General features: G+C 39.6%; 1 protein-coding gene across 6 annotated transcripts in view; it reads right to left on the bottom strand.

The window, feature by feature from the left end:
* Positions 1 to 10,730: 10,730 nt before the first annotated feature.
* The window catches only part of Rab27b (RAB27B, member RAS oncogene family), a 162,960-nt gene continuing 155,540 nt past the window's right edge, over positions 10,731 to 18,150 (bottom strand). For 5 of the 6 annotated variants that reach the window (XM_087593594.1, XM_087593591.1, XM_087593595.1 and 2 more), the window contains one exon: positions 10,731 to 17,035. In XM_087593594.1, the coding sequence (XP_087449720.1) occupies positions 16,846 to 17,035 (190 nt within the window). In that variant the 3' untranslated portion in view covers positions 10,731 to 16,845. The remainder of the gene's footprint in view (positions 17,036 to 18,150) is intronic. The other variant, NM_053459.1, reaches the window with a different exon arrangement.

An 18,150-nucleotide genomic window follows, 5' to 3' on the forward strand; every position in this document is an offset into this window, starting at 1 on the left:
GTCTCGTGTCTGCCATGTTGTTAAGAGAATTGATCTATCTTTACCAGTTGGTGCGAAGAGGAAGGCGTAGATTCTTCAAGGCTCACTTGACCCTGAGCACAGTCCTCTGAGGTTGGGAATCATGGCACCACTTTAGAAGGCTACTGTTTTTCAGATGTTCCAAACTGCTAGAGGAAAACCACCCACACAAACACAGGGCTGTAAGTGGCACAGTTTGCTTCATTACTCATTCGCTTCATGATATTAGTGTTATCTAAAATCATTATGTAGAAGGATAGAACACAGGGCTATTACCAGATATCTTCATCATAATGTAAACAGTAGAACAACGGCTGCTATCTAAGCTAGGAGCAATCGCAGTTCATGAGCTGGAATGTTATGTGTAGATTGTCGTCTTTAAGCCAGTGAGGGCAGATGAAAGACAAGGCTAGAGCCTGTGGTTGGACAGTAGAAAAGGAGGGCGGGCTGAGAGTTTTTGAGAGGCGGGAGAGATAGGAGAGAGGGGAGAAGGAAGGAAGATGGAGGAGAGAAGGACGACCCAGATCCGTGTGGCTTTAAACAGCCACAGGTAGCTATGACTATCATAAAGGATGGATTATTACAGGACAACTTCTCCGATCTAAGTGGGCAGCTTATATCAGTATCAATTGGCTCTGAGTTCTTTGTTTGGGCGTTTTGTGGGTTGAGGATTTACATGATATAAATCTGGCTGATAAATTACAAGCCTCTAGAGTTTTGAATTTACTGGGTTACAGGGATTTGTGACAGCTAACCATGAGATGGGCGGTCGCTGCATGGGGCTAGCTATGGAGGTAGCGAGACCTCTGGGGCCAGAGAGCAGCTGGTGCTAGCGTGGGATGGTGCCCCCTTTTAAAAATATTTAACGCAACAGGTGTACAGGTGTTTTTGTAAAAGTGTGCTGAGAGCCTTCATTTAAGGTGAGGTTTGTGTGTGCCATAAGTAAAAATTAACTCTAACCTTGGGCTTGTTGACACTCAGGAGAGCAGGCCATGCTTCTGTTGGAGACACACACACACACACACACACACACACACACACACACACACACACACAGAGAGAGAGAGAGAGAGAGAGAGAGAGAGAGAGAGAGAGAGAGAGAGAGAGAGAGAGAGATTGGGAGAGAGAGCAGACTGGGTCATTTAGGTTTCGGTTATGATCGCTGTGATGAAATACCATGACCAAAGCAAGTTGGGGAGGACAGGGTTTATTTAGCTTACATTTCTAGGTCATAGTCCATCATTGCAGGAAGTCAGGACTGGAACTCAAACAGGGCTGGAACCTGGAAACATGAACTGATGCAGAAGCCATGGACGGGTGCTGCTTACTGACCTACTCTCCCTGGTTTGCTCAGCCTGCTTTCTTATTAATTACAGTCTCCCCACCCCCAGCTCAGGGATGGCCCTACCCACAGTGTTCAGCGCTCTCTCCCACTCATCACTAATGAAGAAAACAGACTTCATGGAGACTTTTTTTTTTTAAATTGAGGCTTCCTTCTCTCTGATGACTCTAGCTTGTGTCAAGCTGACATAAAACTAGCAAATACAGTCCCTTAGACTTTTGGTTATCCTCTCAGGAAAGATGCTTCTAATCTATTCAAATGCCATGTGAAATGTCTTAAGTATTTAAAGGCACCTACAGTGAAGTAACATGGTGTATTTATAAATCTGTCCAGGTACTTATTGCAGTCTCAGAAATGTCTCATAAAATAATGTTTATGGTGTTTTTGCTGACTTGTCTATCGTTGGCTAGATTTTCTAAAGTGACTTTTAGCTTTATTCATTTTATTTTATGTGTATGAATGCTTTGCCCACATGTATGTATGTGTACCATGTGCACTCCTGGTGCTAGTGGAGTTCAGAAGAGGTCATCAGAGCCCCAGGAAATAAAGTTACAGATGGTTGTAAGACACTATGTGGGTGCTGGGAATTGAACCCCATTTCTTTGCAAAAAACAACACATTCTTTTAACCGCTGAGCCATCGCTCCAAACCTGTTTACTAGATCTTAGAATACGAATGTTTTTAGGACATAATTATCCTATGCCAGTATAGTTATAAGGACCTTACTGTATTCATTCTTTTAGTCTTTCCTGAAACCTTCAAAAGACAAGTCCAAACTATTATCCCTGTCTGTAAGCAACAGATATGAAAGCAATGAAGATATTGGCCCGATCCCAACAGTAGACATAGATTTGAACCGTTGACTTGACTGTGGATCATTCATTCTGTTTGTTCAGTTGATGGTATAACAAGATAGTACTCAGCTATAGGGATGTCTTTCTTCTTACTACAGTAAAGAGACACCCAGCTTTCTTGATGGCTGGCTGTAGGCATTAGCCTGTGGAAGGTGGTCAGAAAGATAGCTTGCTGATAACTTCAGTATTTCCTGAGATGAGCGGGTCATTTACCTGTTAGACTACAACATCCTGAAAGTTCACCGTGGACAAATATATCTGCCAAGAATCTGCTTCCTTTACACTCTCTAGTCATGACTTTATGCCACACTGAAGAATTTCTTTGTAGTACATCTTGGACACATTTGTAAGGGGATTGGGACCTGATTTTTTTTTTTTTTTTTTTTGGTTCAGGCATTTAGCAAGAGAACCCATTTAACATCTGTGCTCACCCGGGCTCCTTTTCCACCTTTGAACATTGGATTACAAGAAATTTGAGATTTTGGGGTTGTCTTATTGGACAAGCCCGATGATCTCGATAATTTCCATTAGAATAATTTATTCTAAAGACATGGTTGGATCTTGCATTGGATCTGGTGTGCCAGTGTGTAATCTGAAACTCCGTTGGGCATTTTGCAGGTGAGAGAGCCACTCGCGATGTATGGTTTACTTGAGAAATTTCTTTAGACTTCATGAAAACAAACAAACAAACACACACACACTAAAACAATGAGCCCTTTTGAGTCCAAAACCATCCAAATTCTTCAAGTATGGGTGCATCTTTGTAGCTCGGTCACTTATGTCTTATGTGTGGCTCACTTTCTATACTCTGTGGTTTGGACTTTTATTATTTGAAATGTTTTCAGAAGCAAACATTATGGAATGATGAAGGATCACAGTGGGGAACACAATGTATTGATACACAAGTAGTGTCTGCTAAGGAAATAGAGGCAAAAAAAAAAGAGGCCAGCTCTTTTGTGGTTTTAATAGATCTCTTTAATCATACTAATCAATGTATTGGCTAGGAATGTCTGAAATGAGCTGTAAACCACAGGTATAAGAAGGAAATAAAGGGGTTGGGGATTTAGCTCAGTGGTAGGGCGCTTGCCTAGGAGGCGCAAGGCCCTGGGTTCGGTCCCCAGCTCCGAGAAAAAAAAAAAAAGAAGGAAATAAAATGGAGAACAGGTCGGTGTTGCACAGAAATTTCCTATGAGATAAAACCTTCCATCTTGGAGAGAAGCTTAGTAAAAAAGAGAATGGCGTAAGGGGAAGTCAAACGTTCTTTCTGCAAAGCTCTCCCTAACCTCAGAAATTTAACAACTCAAAGCTTTAGGAAGTTCACGAAATTGAGTAGTTTCTGCAAGTCTCTTCTTCCACAAGCCTTTAATTAGCAGACTGGAGTACTGAGAGATACACTCAGACAAACTGTATTGCCTAGAAGAGGCTCAGATTTGTAGAATCATCCAAGCCACCCACGATGGGTTTGTATAATCTGAATTCCTGATAGCCCCACTTTCCAAGTTACCAAGATGTCTGTAAGTTGCACAGTGTGTTCCAGGTTTCATGAGCCGTGCTGGGCTGTGGTGGGCTGTGGTGATGTAGCTGTCTGTGAGTCATATACACTCCTCTCAGTTGCCCCTCACTCATATCCTGTTAACTCCAATAAAACTCACTTGTTCATCAAGTTGAACTTGGGTCATATCCATACTTTGATCTGTGGTTCATTTCCTAATTGGGGTGAGTAGATGTTTGTTTTAATCATGTCTCCTCAGGAAGAGTGTTTTTCAAAATCTGCCTTTTTCCTTGAATGAATAAATAGTTACAAAGTATTATAATAGGTTTAGAGCCCAAACTTAAACAAATTATATATTTGAACAATTGTTTATTTTTTGTTAAGAAAGTTTAATATTAAGGCCACCCAGAGACTTCTCTACCTGGGGATCCATCCTATATACAGCCACCAAACCCAGACAATATTGCAGATGCCAAGAAGTACATGCTGACAGGAGTTTAATATAGCTGACTCCTGAGAGGCTCTGCCAGAGTCTGACACATACAGAGGAGGATGCTCACAGCCAACCACTGAACTGAGAACAGGGTCCCCAATGAAGGAGGTAGAGAAAGGACTGAAGAAGCTGAAGGGGTTTGCAACTCCATAAGAAGAACAACAATATCAACCAACCAGATGCCCCAGAGCTCCCAGGGTGTAATCCACCAACCAGAGTACACAGGGATGGGCCTATGGCTCCATCTGCATATGTAGCAGAGGATGACCTTGTCAGGCATCGATGAGAGGAGAAGTCCTTGGTCCTATCAAGACTTGATGCCCTAGAGTAGGGGAATGTCAGGGTGGGGAGGTGGGAGTGAGTGAATGGGTGGGTGAGGGAGTTCCCTCATAGAAGCAGGGTGGGGGTGGGATAGCAGGTTTCTGGAGGAGAAATCAGGAAAGGGGATAACATTTGAAATGTAAATAAAAACATATCCACTAAAGGAAAAAAAAGAAACTTAATATTATAGTGAATGGGTTTTTTTAATTGAAAGTTTTATGAAAAAGTTAATTTTTATTAATTATATATCAATAACTTAGGGATTTCTTAAATGTCAGTTAACATAAACTTAAATATTTTCTCAACTTTTTCCTCTTTGTTTTTATTGTTAATTTTCTCTGACTCCCCCCCCCCCAACTTTAAGATTAAAAAAGAAAACTCAACTAAGTATAGACTTTCCTAGTATTTATAGTTGAACCTGGGGTCTTGCACTTTGACTTACTCAGACATCCAATCATAAATTAAATTATTACTCTAAATTAAAAGGCAATATTTATAATAGAGGAACACACATCCTTTCCCATTCTTTTATATTTCCTTTTAGAAATCCCTTCCTCTTAACAAACCTACGAATACATCTGAAACTCTTAACAATACTCAAGTAGTTAACCAAAACAAAAAACAGCTCATCTTATACTGTAATTATAGTAGTTGACCTCCTCATCCTTCCTCCTTTTTCCCTAGCCCCTACCTTCTCCTTTCCCTTGCTTTCTTCCCTCTTTCTTTTCATTCATTATGTAAACTATTATAAGGGTGTGGTAAATCTGTGAACAATCATACTGCATTTCTTTACTAAGGTCTACAGTCAAATCAACTCGAACACACTCTATCCCACCTATGGGCACTCTGGTGCTCAAACAAAATTGCAGAAACCGGGCCTCACCCTTACCTTTGCCCTTTATACTCCGGAGAAAGTAACAGAGTCAAGCAAGGATTTTCCTGATCTCTCCCTATGTCACCCTCATTGGAGCAGTGCCTTCCCTCTACCAAGAAGAAAGAAATTACCTTTTCTCAGAGACCCAAGGACTCAGGAAAAGATCTGGGCAAAGACATTAGTTCCTGTCTACTTCATCATCAAATCTACCTTAAAACTCATAGGGTTGCCAATTGTTTCCTTTGCTTCTGAGGTATCTATATCATGTAAAGTTTCAATAAATTTGCTGCTTTTCTTGTTAGTCTGCCCGCTGTTATGAGGGCCTAAGCTAGAAAACTAAGGTGTGTTTTAAAGGTAGTGGTAGCATCTTGGAACACTGGGCTGTATGTGGAAGATGTGAGATTAAAAGAAAATCAACAGCGTCATCTGCTACATACAACAGTGAGGTAGAAAATGTGATTATTTTTAAAAACTTGTAATTACATTAAAAAAAATACTCGAGGGAATCCACCCATTTATGATAAAAATTCTTAAAAGAAAACAGAGTCAGGGATTTGCTGTGGAAAATGAGCTCTCATGACAACCTTTCAGTGTGTATGTTAAGGAAAAAGTGAGCTCCAGCAACAGGGTAACCAGCGGACACACTACTCACCTTAAATATTATGGCACGGGCTGGAAGGGGAAACATAACATGAAAATAGAGGTGAGGCTCACAGGGAAAGGTCAGACTTTCTTTTGTATCTTGTACAACTGATAGAGAGAACTCAAATGACCCCAAAACTATAAGTTCCCAGATATCTGAGCGACAGCATATCTTCTGAGAAAGGTTCCTGAATTGCCAATGTATACATGAAGTGATATATATTCTTACATATGTTTTATTAATTGATGGTAATAGTTGTAGTGGTTTATGTATATCAAAACAGGCCTTAAATATATACAATTTTAATCTGTCAACTATACTTGAAGTAGAAAAAGTAAAATATTACTAATGTAAGTAAAGCTAAGATCACCAATTATAAAATTAACAAGAAAAACTCATATTAACAGTTAGTTAAAGGAAGGCAATATAGCAATAAATGGAAAAAAGAAACCTAAACAAGGTTCACATGTTATTTATTTATTTATTTATTTATTTATTTATTTATTTTACTGTAAAGGAAGGAGAACTACTTTATTATTTGGATATTTCTTTTATTTACATTTTAAATGTTATCCCCTTTCCCCATGTACTTTATTTTTGACCAAAGCATACTATTACCTTGGGAAAAGAAAATTTACTTAATGTTACTAAAGATGCTAGAAATTGGGGGAAAATATTGATAATTACCTCATATCACACACAATGTGATCCTATTTAAATTGACAATATGTCTAAATGTTAAATGTAAAGCAGAAACTGTTAGGAGGAATTATTTTTTTACAATAGTAAAGTAGGAAAGATTTTACAGTGTCGCACAAATAAAAGGAGCCACAAAAGTCTAAAAAACGCTACTACTTGGTTCCTTAAAATGCAAATCTGTGCTCTTTGGAAGGCACTGCTAAGGACACCAAAGTGCCATTGTATGAGTTACTTTTACATTGTGATATGACACCATAACCAACGTAACTTATAGAAGAACAACTTATATAGAACAACAGTGGGGACAGTGTGATGGCAGGAGCCAGAAGCCAGTAGCACATCTTGAACAGTTAGCATGAAGCAGAGAGTCAACTGGAAGTCAGAGAGACTTTGAAATCTCAAAGTCCACATCCTAATAGCAGACTTCCTCCAGGAAGGCTGCACTATTCAACCTTCCCAAACAGCGCCACTAACCGGAGAGCAAGTGTTATAATGTCTGAGACTCTGGGGCAGAGTAGGCAATTTCTCATTTAAAATCACCAAGCTGTGGAACCACAGAAGCCCTCCACGATGTGTATAGACTTTTTTAAAAGCCCAGACTATACAGTTATTAAAATACAAGACAATAATGTGATAGAAATAATGTGACAAAAATGGTTGTGCAATTACTTTAGGAAATATGACATAAGAAGGACAGATAGGTGAAAGATAATCATCACACATCAACATTTATTTTGGTTGTGAGCCCAGCTTTTAATGGCTGAGCCATCTCTCTTGGCCACAGATGCCTTACACATTAGTGTTAGGAATTTACTAATTAAAACCACCCAACATCACTAGAGTGAGAAAATCACAAAGTCTGCCCAGTACTGAAGATTTGGAACAATGGAACTGATCCACGCATTCCTTTAAGTACCTTTCTTAGTCAGGGTTTCTATTCCTGCACAAACATTGTGACCAAGAAGCAAGTAGGGGAGGAAAGGGTTTATTCAGCTTACACTTCCCCTTTGCTGTTCATCACCAAAGGAAGTCAGGACTGGAACTCAAGCAGATCAGGAAGCAGGAGCTGACGCAGAGGCCATGGAGGGATGTAACTTACTGGCTTGCTTCCCCTGGCTTGCTAAGCTTGCTCTCTTATAGAACCCAGGACCACCAGCCCAGGGATGGCATCACCCACAATGGGCTGGGCCCTCCCCCCTTGATCACTAATTGAGAAAATGCCTTACAGCTGGGTCTCATGGAGGCATTTCCTCAAGGGAGGCTCCTTTCTCTGTGATAACTCCAGCTTGTGTCAAGTTGACCCACAAAACTAGTCAGTACAGGACCAAAAAAGTGTCAAAACCATGTTTGAAAACTGGTAATTTTTTAAGCATTTGGACATATGTTTGCCACATGATCTAGCCATTCAATCTAACTTTTTGAGGAAGGGACACTGAAGCATTTTTTATGTATACAGGTAGATTTTTATAGTATTTTTCAATCACATAATAAGAGACAAAGGCGAAAATCCAAACAAACAAATGCCCACTGGCAGATCAGTCAAGAAAAGTGACATTCCTACACACTGGACTGTAGGTCACCAAAGAGCCAAGCTGCCAACAAACCATTACAAATGCCTAATAAAATCTCAAATTATTATGCCAGTAAAAGAAAGCCTTGCATAAAATAAAAACATACTGTATGATTTCCTAGTGACATATTATTGGTGTCTGAAGGGAGACAGAAGTTGAAGATAGACTCAGAGAAACATCAAGAGTGTAATATCTTCATAATGATGCAATACATTGCATATATTTACTCCAATAAGTTATTAAATATGGTAAAGAATTATAGAAAAGGAGGAGGGGAAGGAGAAAAAACAATGAGCCATAGATAACTGTTTTACCCAGTCATGTTTTCAGGTAACAGGGAATGGAATATTGTTGTATGTCCCATGATTGCCAGACCCAGTTTTAGATCCCAGGGCGACAAGAGAGTATGGTAATAGGCTCAGGAAAGAAGGTGGAGAGTCAGAAGAGAGATAAAAATAAATTGTCTCTATTTTCCTTAAAGTATCGAACAGGTTGGAAGTGTGGCTCTGTGGTAAAGCACTTGCCTTTCATGCTTGAGGCCCACAGTTCCATCCCCACAACTGTGGAAAGTACACATTCCATTGACAGGAAAGATAACATCGGAGATGCCTGACGGACTGTGAAGAGAATATGATGCTGTCTACTGGAACACTCAGTTGCCAAGACAACCTTACAGCCCTTTTAGACGCAGGGGTCTGGTGGTAATGAAACATTGGTGATTTAAAGGGGGCAATTATTTGAAAGCGAAACAACAAACCCTTCTCTTTGGAAGTCTATTTAAACAGAAACAGGAAGACAAGATGATGAGGGGAGAAGGCTAGACCAAAGAGGGGTTCATTCTGCTGCTCAGGCCAACCCTCTAGTTTCCAAAGAAGGAAAGGATGGGTGTGGTCATGACTGAGGGACCAAACGGTAAATTCTATCATCTTCCATACACAAATCCCCTTCGATACTTACATTCTTTTGTATTTCTTTCATGAAAGGCCTTTCTTGTGTCTGAATTTCAAGTATCGCTTTGAATTCTGAATTGGAGAAGCTAAGGATTTTTAGGAGCCTGCATGTTCCCCCTCTTCCGTCAGTTTTTTCTGGACGGGATCATGGAGTGAACACAAACTGTGCTTAAGTGGCCCCCTTAAGTGGTCTTGTTTTATACTGCTTCAATGGCCTCATGATGAACTGCACTTGGAAGTAAGAAGAAGAGAAAGGTCCTAGGTTCCTGGATGGGATTAAGGTGGTATACATCTGTGTTCAATGTGTTAAATGGCAAGACTCTCTTTGCTCTGTCTGGGTCACTTCCCACAGTGAGTACACATGCATAGTCTAGTTTCTTTCATGGATCAAACACTCTGAGGAGGTCTGTTGTAACTTTACAGCTGTTGCTGCCTTTGCTTTCCTTCAGACACTTGGTATAAAAGAGTCCTTCGTCTTTCAAAGACTCATAAAAATGGTCCAAAACAAAGATGATTGCAAAAATACGATTAGCATAACAAACCCCCTCCAGGAAGCAGACTGGCTTAGTGAAATCGTAATCAGCGTGTTGGCCTTTAAATCTTTGCGTGCACTGCTTTTGTGAATTTCTGATAGAACAGCAAACCCCATACTCTTCTTATAGTTAATTCTTTCTGCAGAAGCCCCAGCACATAAAAGTACCTTTTCCTTTAGAATAGAGATCTGTGAATACAATTTAAACACAGTAGTGCTATAATGACAAACAGCAAATGTCAGCGTTCTCTGGTTTTCCCTCTCAATATGGTGCATCCTATGCCTATATCTATAAAATGTTTGGAAACCAAGACGTTAGAGATTCATGTTTACTGATTTAGAGGGAGCCCAGTACACAACCACAATACTGGGCAGTCATGTGGGATGAGTAAGGTCAAGGATTTACTTGCTTACATAGGGAGCTTTGTTGATTTTTAAATTAAAATCTCATCCTTGTCTTGGCAAAGCCTATCTAAGCAGCATATGGAAAGAGATCTGCTCTGGGAACAAGGAAACTTGGGCAAATGGACACTTGAGGAAGCCGATGACTGTGGTTCAGAATGGGCCTTGAACGGTCAGGCTTTGACCAGGTCTGTGACCAAAGTGGAGCCCATTATGATACAGCATTTTGTTATGGATAAGAAATGTGGCAGTGCTTATGGACTCTAGAGCTACTACATCAACACACAACTTCTCGTTTTAATGAATGTTTCATTCAAAACTATTAGAGCATCTCAATAGAAAAGCTCAGCTTTTAAATAATGCATAAGAACATTTAGTAAGATTAATAATAGTCATTTGGCTAAACACAAATGTTTACCTTATTCCAAACGGATTGCATTTTTAATGCTGCAAACACTTCACGCTGGTGTTGGCGTGTAGCTCTCCACTCACTGTGCCTCCGACGTTGGCATGCACACAGAATTGACTTGAATACAGAGTACTTGATAGAAACGTGTTTTTATTTGAAAAGTGTGCAGAACAATCACTAAGTACAGTTGTCAACAACACTGCGCAAACCCAGAAACCACAAAATTATGGGATGCTATGATTTCTGAAGCCACTGGAATTTGACACAACAAATAATGACAGCATTTGTCAGGAACCACAACCTCTTCAGGAGCACATTAAATAATCCACACTTAAAGTCTTGGGTTACATTTAAAGCATTAGACAAAACGGAGATCTTTATAAAGAGCAGACAAAAGAAACATGCTGGGCTTAAAAGGTGGCTAGCATTACTAGAAAGTAAGCTGTTGACATACCATGAAGCACTTCTGTACTGTTAGAACGTTTCATTTCTGCACATAAAGTAAAGCAGGAGAGTTTATGCTTCTTACGTTCAAATACAAGAATCTTTTAGACTTAAAATTTCATTTGTACGTGGGGTTTCAACCAACTCGAACTATCCTACGATGAATCTAACTGGTTTCCTTGAACAAAGTACAGGATGACACACTAATTGAAACAGAGCTCATATGTTTTCAACAGTAAGATACATTATACATTTTCAATCAAACACAGTGACCGCAAAGTGACTGACTGTCCTTTAACTGTCCTAGTACAATTCCTGTGATGGCCATACTATACATCTTACCATGACATGTGACCCAGGATAGGAGCAAATGTATTATGCTTAGTTTATGAGAACAGTATGTGTTTATGAGAGAAAATTTCTGTTGTGCCTTTCTTGGGAATGTAACTTGGACCTTGGGAGTTACTCAAGTTTGTTAAGCTTTGTATACACAGAGCTGTATGACCTGAAGTTCTTATTACTGGCCCTTCCCTTCCTACAACTGATTCTTCTGAGTATTGAAGAACAAGAATCATATGGAACAAAGCAGTAAGCATACATGACTGTGTCCCTTAATATACAAGGTTTGGCTTGAGGACCAGAGTTGCTGGTTAAATAGGGGATCCAGTCAGTTAAGGCCAGACAAACTGGCTCCTGTTTGACCTACTAAGGATCTTGAAAGACCAAGTCAGCCGAGGGGTCCTAGCCATAATGATCAGGACCCCGCAGAAAGGAAAGGAAGCAGAAAAGTACATTTAGACCATGGGTATTCTCTAAGAGTTGGCATTCTTTTAAATAGTTCCATCATTTCAGGACTGTTTTACCTTGGTTCTTCCTTTATTCCTTTTATTAATGATATTTTAACATATGAAATTCTGAAATATCTCAGCCATGAACTTCTGGTACAAAGAAACCTTCTATAACAAACCTCTAAATGTTACGCTGAAAAGTCTAAAGCAATACTTTATTAAGAATATCAGATTCATAAGAAGAACACAGTATCAAACAGCCAGACCCCCCCCCCCCAGAGGTCCCAGGGACTAAACTACCATCCCAAGAGAACACAGGGATGGACCTATGGCTCCATTGCATATGTAGCAGAGGATGGCCTTGTCAGGTATCAATGGGAGGAGAGGCCCTTGGTCCTGTGAAGGCTTGATGCCCCAGTGTAGGGCAATGTCAGGGTGGGGAGGTGGGAGGGTGAGGGAACACCCTCATAGAAGCAGGGGTGGGAGTGCGATAGCCAGTTTCTAGAGGGGAAACAGAGAAATGGGATAACATTTAAGATGTAAATAAAAATGCAAGAGAAAAGAATATCAGATTCACATGTAGTAATAAAATATTTCTAAGTATCCTAAATATTTGGTAGTCATATCTTTTTCTTTACTTAGATACAAGGGCAAAAACTCCATAAGAAGATAAGAATAATGAGAAAATATTTTCGCGGATTTAGTTTGAAAATGACAAATCTTCTCTTCCTCCACTCAAGTCAACCTATCACCATCTTCATTTTCTCCTCTAGAGAAAAGCTTGGCTTAGCTAGCGTGTCACTCTTATGTCTGCTCTTAACTTTTGGTCAGCAGTGTCATTGGGATTGGACATCATTCAAGAATTCAATGACAACTTTACAACGTTTTCTCTATACCCAGCATTGCTTGTCATTTCTACACTATGAGACAGGCCCTGAGATAACCCTCAGTTACTACTCCATACTTAATGTCAGGTCTCAGATCTCTGAAGCCACCTCAGAAATGAGCTGCCATCACCGAGGTAGAATATCAAGAAGAAAATACAATAGATTAAATCCTTAGGCAACTATAGCTACATCTTTAAACAAATGATAAAGCTTTCTTTCAAGTACTCAGAGTTACTAGGCCACTTTCAACATTGTAAAGCCTGGTAGGAGATGAAAATCAGGTTTTCTATCACTTTGGCTAAAATTAGCTCCTCCTCTCCCCTCCATTACCTATTACCTGAGGACCAATCCCAAGTTCTCAAACACACTACCCAGGGGCCCTGTATCTTAGCTTGCACATCTCCAGACTTATTACTACACGTCTCAGCAAGCCGGAGATTAGAAATGTTATTTCTTTGTAGGTTGAATGTTGGTGTATAACTCTAAAACCCTCTGAGTGACAAATCGTCCTTAAGTATTGGGTGTGTGCACAGCAAGGAAGGCATTTTTCTCCTAAGAGAGGTACAGAAGGGCGAATGGTACCCTTCACAGGCCCTTCCAGGTTGGTCACCTTCACACCACATCTCCACACAGAGCTTCCTTTACCCCTTGCCCCTGGGCACTAATTGAGAAGATGCCCCAGGTTCATAAAATCTGCTGATGCCCAATAGACTCAATCTGGAGCTTAAATGTCTCTGGAATGAGGCTGTTGTTACATGTTTTTTAATGATGTCATGAAGTTATTTATGGGCAAGTTTTTGTTTTATACAAGGAACAATTAAACATTGATTAGAAGAACTCTTGCCCCATCATCGTATCTGTACAGGTTAGCAAATAATAAATGTACGGTAAAACAAAGACACCCATGGATGCATAGAATGTCTTATCTGGTTAAGATTAACAGATTAGATACTTTAGAAAATGTTGGTTCTGTGGGGTTTTTTGTTGTTTTGGGTTTTTTTTTTCAGTAAATTATTAGTAAAAGTGTGAATGTTGAAACCATTTCGGAGAGATACAAGTTAATTTCCCAACACCACAGCATTTTCTCCACTTGGTCACAGCTAGTTACCAGAATCAGAACAAGACCGGCGCTGTATTCTCAGCCCTGTTTTTCAGAGGACCGTTCAATGATTAAAATATCATTGTACCAATTCGTAGTTAATTCTCAAGCAATTGCTAATCTGTGACATGTTAGGAGAAGGTGGCACTAATCTCCAGATGCCAACAATGTTTGTGCATCCTCTGCTAACAATATCGGGTGGGTTCAGCCATGTTACTGTCTCTGGGATGGCTCTTCGGAGACATCAGATTAGGGGAGATGAGTTATGTGGTTGGAGACCAAACTGGTCACAGAGGAGTTTGAGGCACTGAGTTGAGGCTGTGTAAACATCAACCGATTCAACACCCTAGACTTGGGTGCTGTATCACAAAGACGTGTCATGTACATTAGCTACCTCTCAAAACTCCAATTGGTTCACTGAAGGCATTTGGGAAGTAATTACTAGGAAAAAAATATCTACAGATATACGTTGTGGTGGGATCAAAGAGATACATAGTTCTTCTCATGGCACCAGATCCATTCGAAGTTACATAAGGAAGTATGCAGAACTAGAATCTGACAAACATAGGAGAATGATGTCTTAATCATGACCAAATAGATTTCCAGGTCGGATGTCAAAGTTTACAGACAGAAAGACGAATTTCTAGCCAAGTGTCTAATAACTAGGATGTTTTCATTTTCGACAGTTTGAAATGTCAACCCTCTTGAGATTATTACCCAATATCCGTTACTCTCACAGGCACAGTTCCATATTTCCAGGCCTCAATGCCCTCTGTTTCATGCTAGTTCGCAACAATGCTCTTCGAACCGGTCATGAAAAATACTTACTCTGACAGTGCAAGAGTCTTGCTAATCTTTGTATAAGCAAGCCAATTAGGTAACTGATTATGTAATTGGAGCACAATGGTAAACTGAGAGTTGGAGAGATGAAATTCCTTCACCACCACAGGACTCACCATTCTGGAAAGACGAGTATGACTTGAATCAAAACCGGAAATTATGGCGCTCATGACATTCACCAGATTTTGTCATAACCATTTCTTTCCCCTTTGCTTCCAAAAGACACGGTGCAGAAACTGACTGTTAGCTTTCTACCCTTACGGCACAGACATCGAGGCCATGAAGAGCATCCCAGCCAGTGAGAACTGAAGGGGATTCTCATGGAGAATGAATTGTACATGCTGGAGCGCTGAGCTGTTGACACTGAGAATTGTACTAAGGCTGAATCCCATCTAAGCCTCCAAATTGTGTTGGTTCATGGCCCAGTTCTGGATCTAGCTTGTCTTATTTTGTGTAGACATGATCTGGGATCTGTCTGACTCAACAGCAGATCGAAGTTAGTAGAAGTTGAATATGGCCCTGGATTTTATTTTGTGATGTTTGTAACTTTCAAAGAAGGCAAGGCATGCAAAAGTTTGAGACTAAAAGTGTTTCAAAGGACTAGAAACTATCCTGTCACAAATTGTAAGCTCACTGTGAAAACAGAAAGCCCAAAGCAGTTTGTCTCTGTTAATAGTCTATTATTGTCTTTGTCATTGGTGAAATCCATTGGCAATTTTAAATACTACATTGATAAGATTGGCTTATATGTATTCCAGATTATGATTAATAAAAAGAAACACAATGTGAGCTTTCACAAGGATAAGAATATCTGTGATTAATTCTAGAAAGAAAAGATAGCTTTCAGGAAAACAAAACAAAACATTGACTATAGTTTGCTGAATTTGAAACTCGGCTCCATTCTTGATATTTTTTTCAAGTACATCTCAACTACAGCTATTCTTTCTCCTGGCAAAGTAAAAAAAAATGTTATAATAAAATATGCAACATCAGCATTTGGTGATTGATTGCATGAAAATTCAGAGTGACTATAGTTATTGGTCCATAATTACTTTGATGTTATTGATCCATGAACATACCTACAGTCTGTAACAGCTCCAAGGCAGGCATAAGTGTGCTCTAGAGGAAATGTAAATTTAGAATTTCTAGTACTTTTCTAAAATGAAGCAAAAGCCATAATTAATGATCACTGTTTTCTCTCAACAACAAATTTTATACTTAGAAACTGTAAAACTAAATCTTAAGGTTTTTTTTTACTATACTTCTAAGGTATATATATACAATAAAAATGCTTTATTTTTCTTCTTGTGACTCTTTCAATAGAAAATAAAAATAAAATCTGAACGTGGGCACCATCAGAAACGATGTTAAGGGTTTGAATCATTTGAATAGGAGCTTCTGAAGACACTGCCAATCCCAGCTGGTGATGTTAGCGTTTAATCTGCTTCAGTGGCATTTGTCTAAGTAACTCTCTCTCTCTCTCAGACTTATCTCAAAGACCCTATTCATTTAACTTGCTCAAGCACCCTATTCCCATGTTTCATTTTCTGCCAGGGGATCTCCCTCATACCTTTCCATCCAAGGTCCTGTTCTGTCTCTCCGACATTTATTAGGGATATAAAAATGGCACTGTCACACAATTTCCTACAGAAGCCTTCCATTCACCCACCCACGACCTCATCAATAACTCGGTATAGCTTACTGGGCAGACACAGTCATTCTTAATAAGCCACAGAGAATTCTTTGTTATGCATCTATTTTTAGGAATATGTCTTCCCCAGTGCAAATATAGAAGTTGTATGAGTCATACTCCGCATACATAGATGAAAGCAGAAATCATCCTTTTATCATCTCCATTTAGTTAGCCTCTTCCATTCTCCAGGCTGACAGTAATAATGTGCTTTCATTTAAAACTGACCAATACTTTTTTTTTTCATATATACAACCTTATAAAAATACAACTGAGCATTCACGTGGGGCAGCTTTGAGTTTTGTTTGGAAGGGACTTGGGATCACAGGACAGTTCTTTTAACACTATGACCATTCTGCTTTGTTAAAATAGATTGGGGTCAGGGGAGAAAGACACGCCATCGCTCATGAGCGACTACTCAACAACCACGCTGTGTTTGTCATTGTTTTGGGACATAGGATTTGGGTGAGCTCTCCATCACTGGTTCCTCTGAGGGTCTAGCAGGCACATTTCTTCTCTGCTGGCTTCTCCCCATCGACCTTCCCAGAATTCACACCATTGACAGTGTCCGGAACCTGCGTCTTCTCTACACACTTCTCCATTCTCTTCATGATTAAGTCCAGAAGGGTTTCCACTGACTTCTCTACATTCTGTCCTGTCGCCGCACTTGTTTCAAAGTATGGTATGCTAGCATAGAAAAAAAAATGAAACGCACATTTTTTTTTCAAACTGATACGTTAAAAAATTGATATGGCTTATATGAATGATATGTAATATATTCTTTTGCACTGTATGTGTATCATAGAGGATTAACTCTAGATAATTAGCAAATGTGTTACTTCATGAGGTTATCATGTTTTATTACTACCCAAATTCTGTCATTCTTCAAGAACACAACGGTACCATCGATGAATACAGTCAGCATCTTGGGACATTTTGAACTTAACTCGATTCTTGAGTAATACAGATAGTAATATTCTCACACAAGATCATCTTAAAAGCAGATTTGGGCTTTTAAAAATATTTTGTTTTTATTTATGTGTTTATGAACGTATATATGCACACACACATGCATGCATGCATACATGTGCCTAAGAAAGTGTCAAGTCCCCTGGAGCTGGAGTTACAAGTGGTTATAAGCCATTTGAAATGGATGCTGGGAACTAAAATGGTCCTCTTAAAGAATGCCAATTGTTCTTAATGACAAAGACATCTTTGCAGTCTCCGGGCTGAGGTTAATTAAGGAGAGGGTAAGGAAGTCTGCTGCGAAGTTCTGTCTCCTAGAAATGACAGGGAGGCAGGTACCTCAATAATGTAGATGCCTAAATAAACCTGGAGAATTACATCACCATTTGAAATGCCAGCATGGATAGGGAAGTTGCACAGGGCCACACCCCTAGAGGAAGATCTGCAGTCAACTGCCAAGAGAGGAAGAATTAGTCTTCCCCAGAGATGAGCATCCTAATGGTTATTCCAGTCGGTCAGTCTCACTTCCCCAACACACACACAAGCAGCATTAAATGAACTGGGTAGGTTACAGTTATGTATGGGAAAGTGACATAATTACATTTTAACTTTTAAGGTTTTGTTCTTTAAGAACAAAAAATTTGGCATAAATTTAAATTTAGTACAATGGTCAGCATATTGGGACATTTTGAACTTGACTCCACTCTTGAATAATACAGAGAGCAATAACATGGGGTTAGGGCCCCAAACTGAGGTCCTCACTCTGCCCAGCGAGTCATCTCCCCAGCATTGAACTCACCACTTTTTCTGATCCAAGGGGATTCCTTTACCTGTCT

This window comes from Rattus norvegicus, chromosome 18 (genome assembly GCF_021556685.1).
Source record: "Rattus norvegicus strain SHRSP/BbbUtx chromosome 18, alternate assembly SHRSP_T2T, whole genome shotgun sequence".
NCBI classification, from domain to species: Eukaryota; Metazoa; Chordata; class Mammalia; order Rodentia; family Muridae; genus Rattus; species Rattus norvegicus.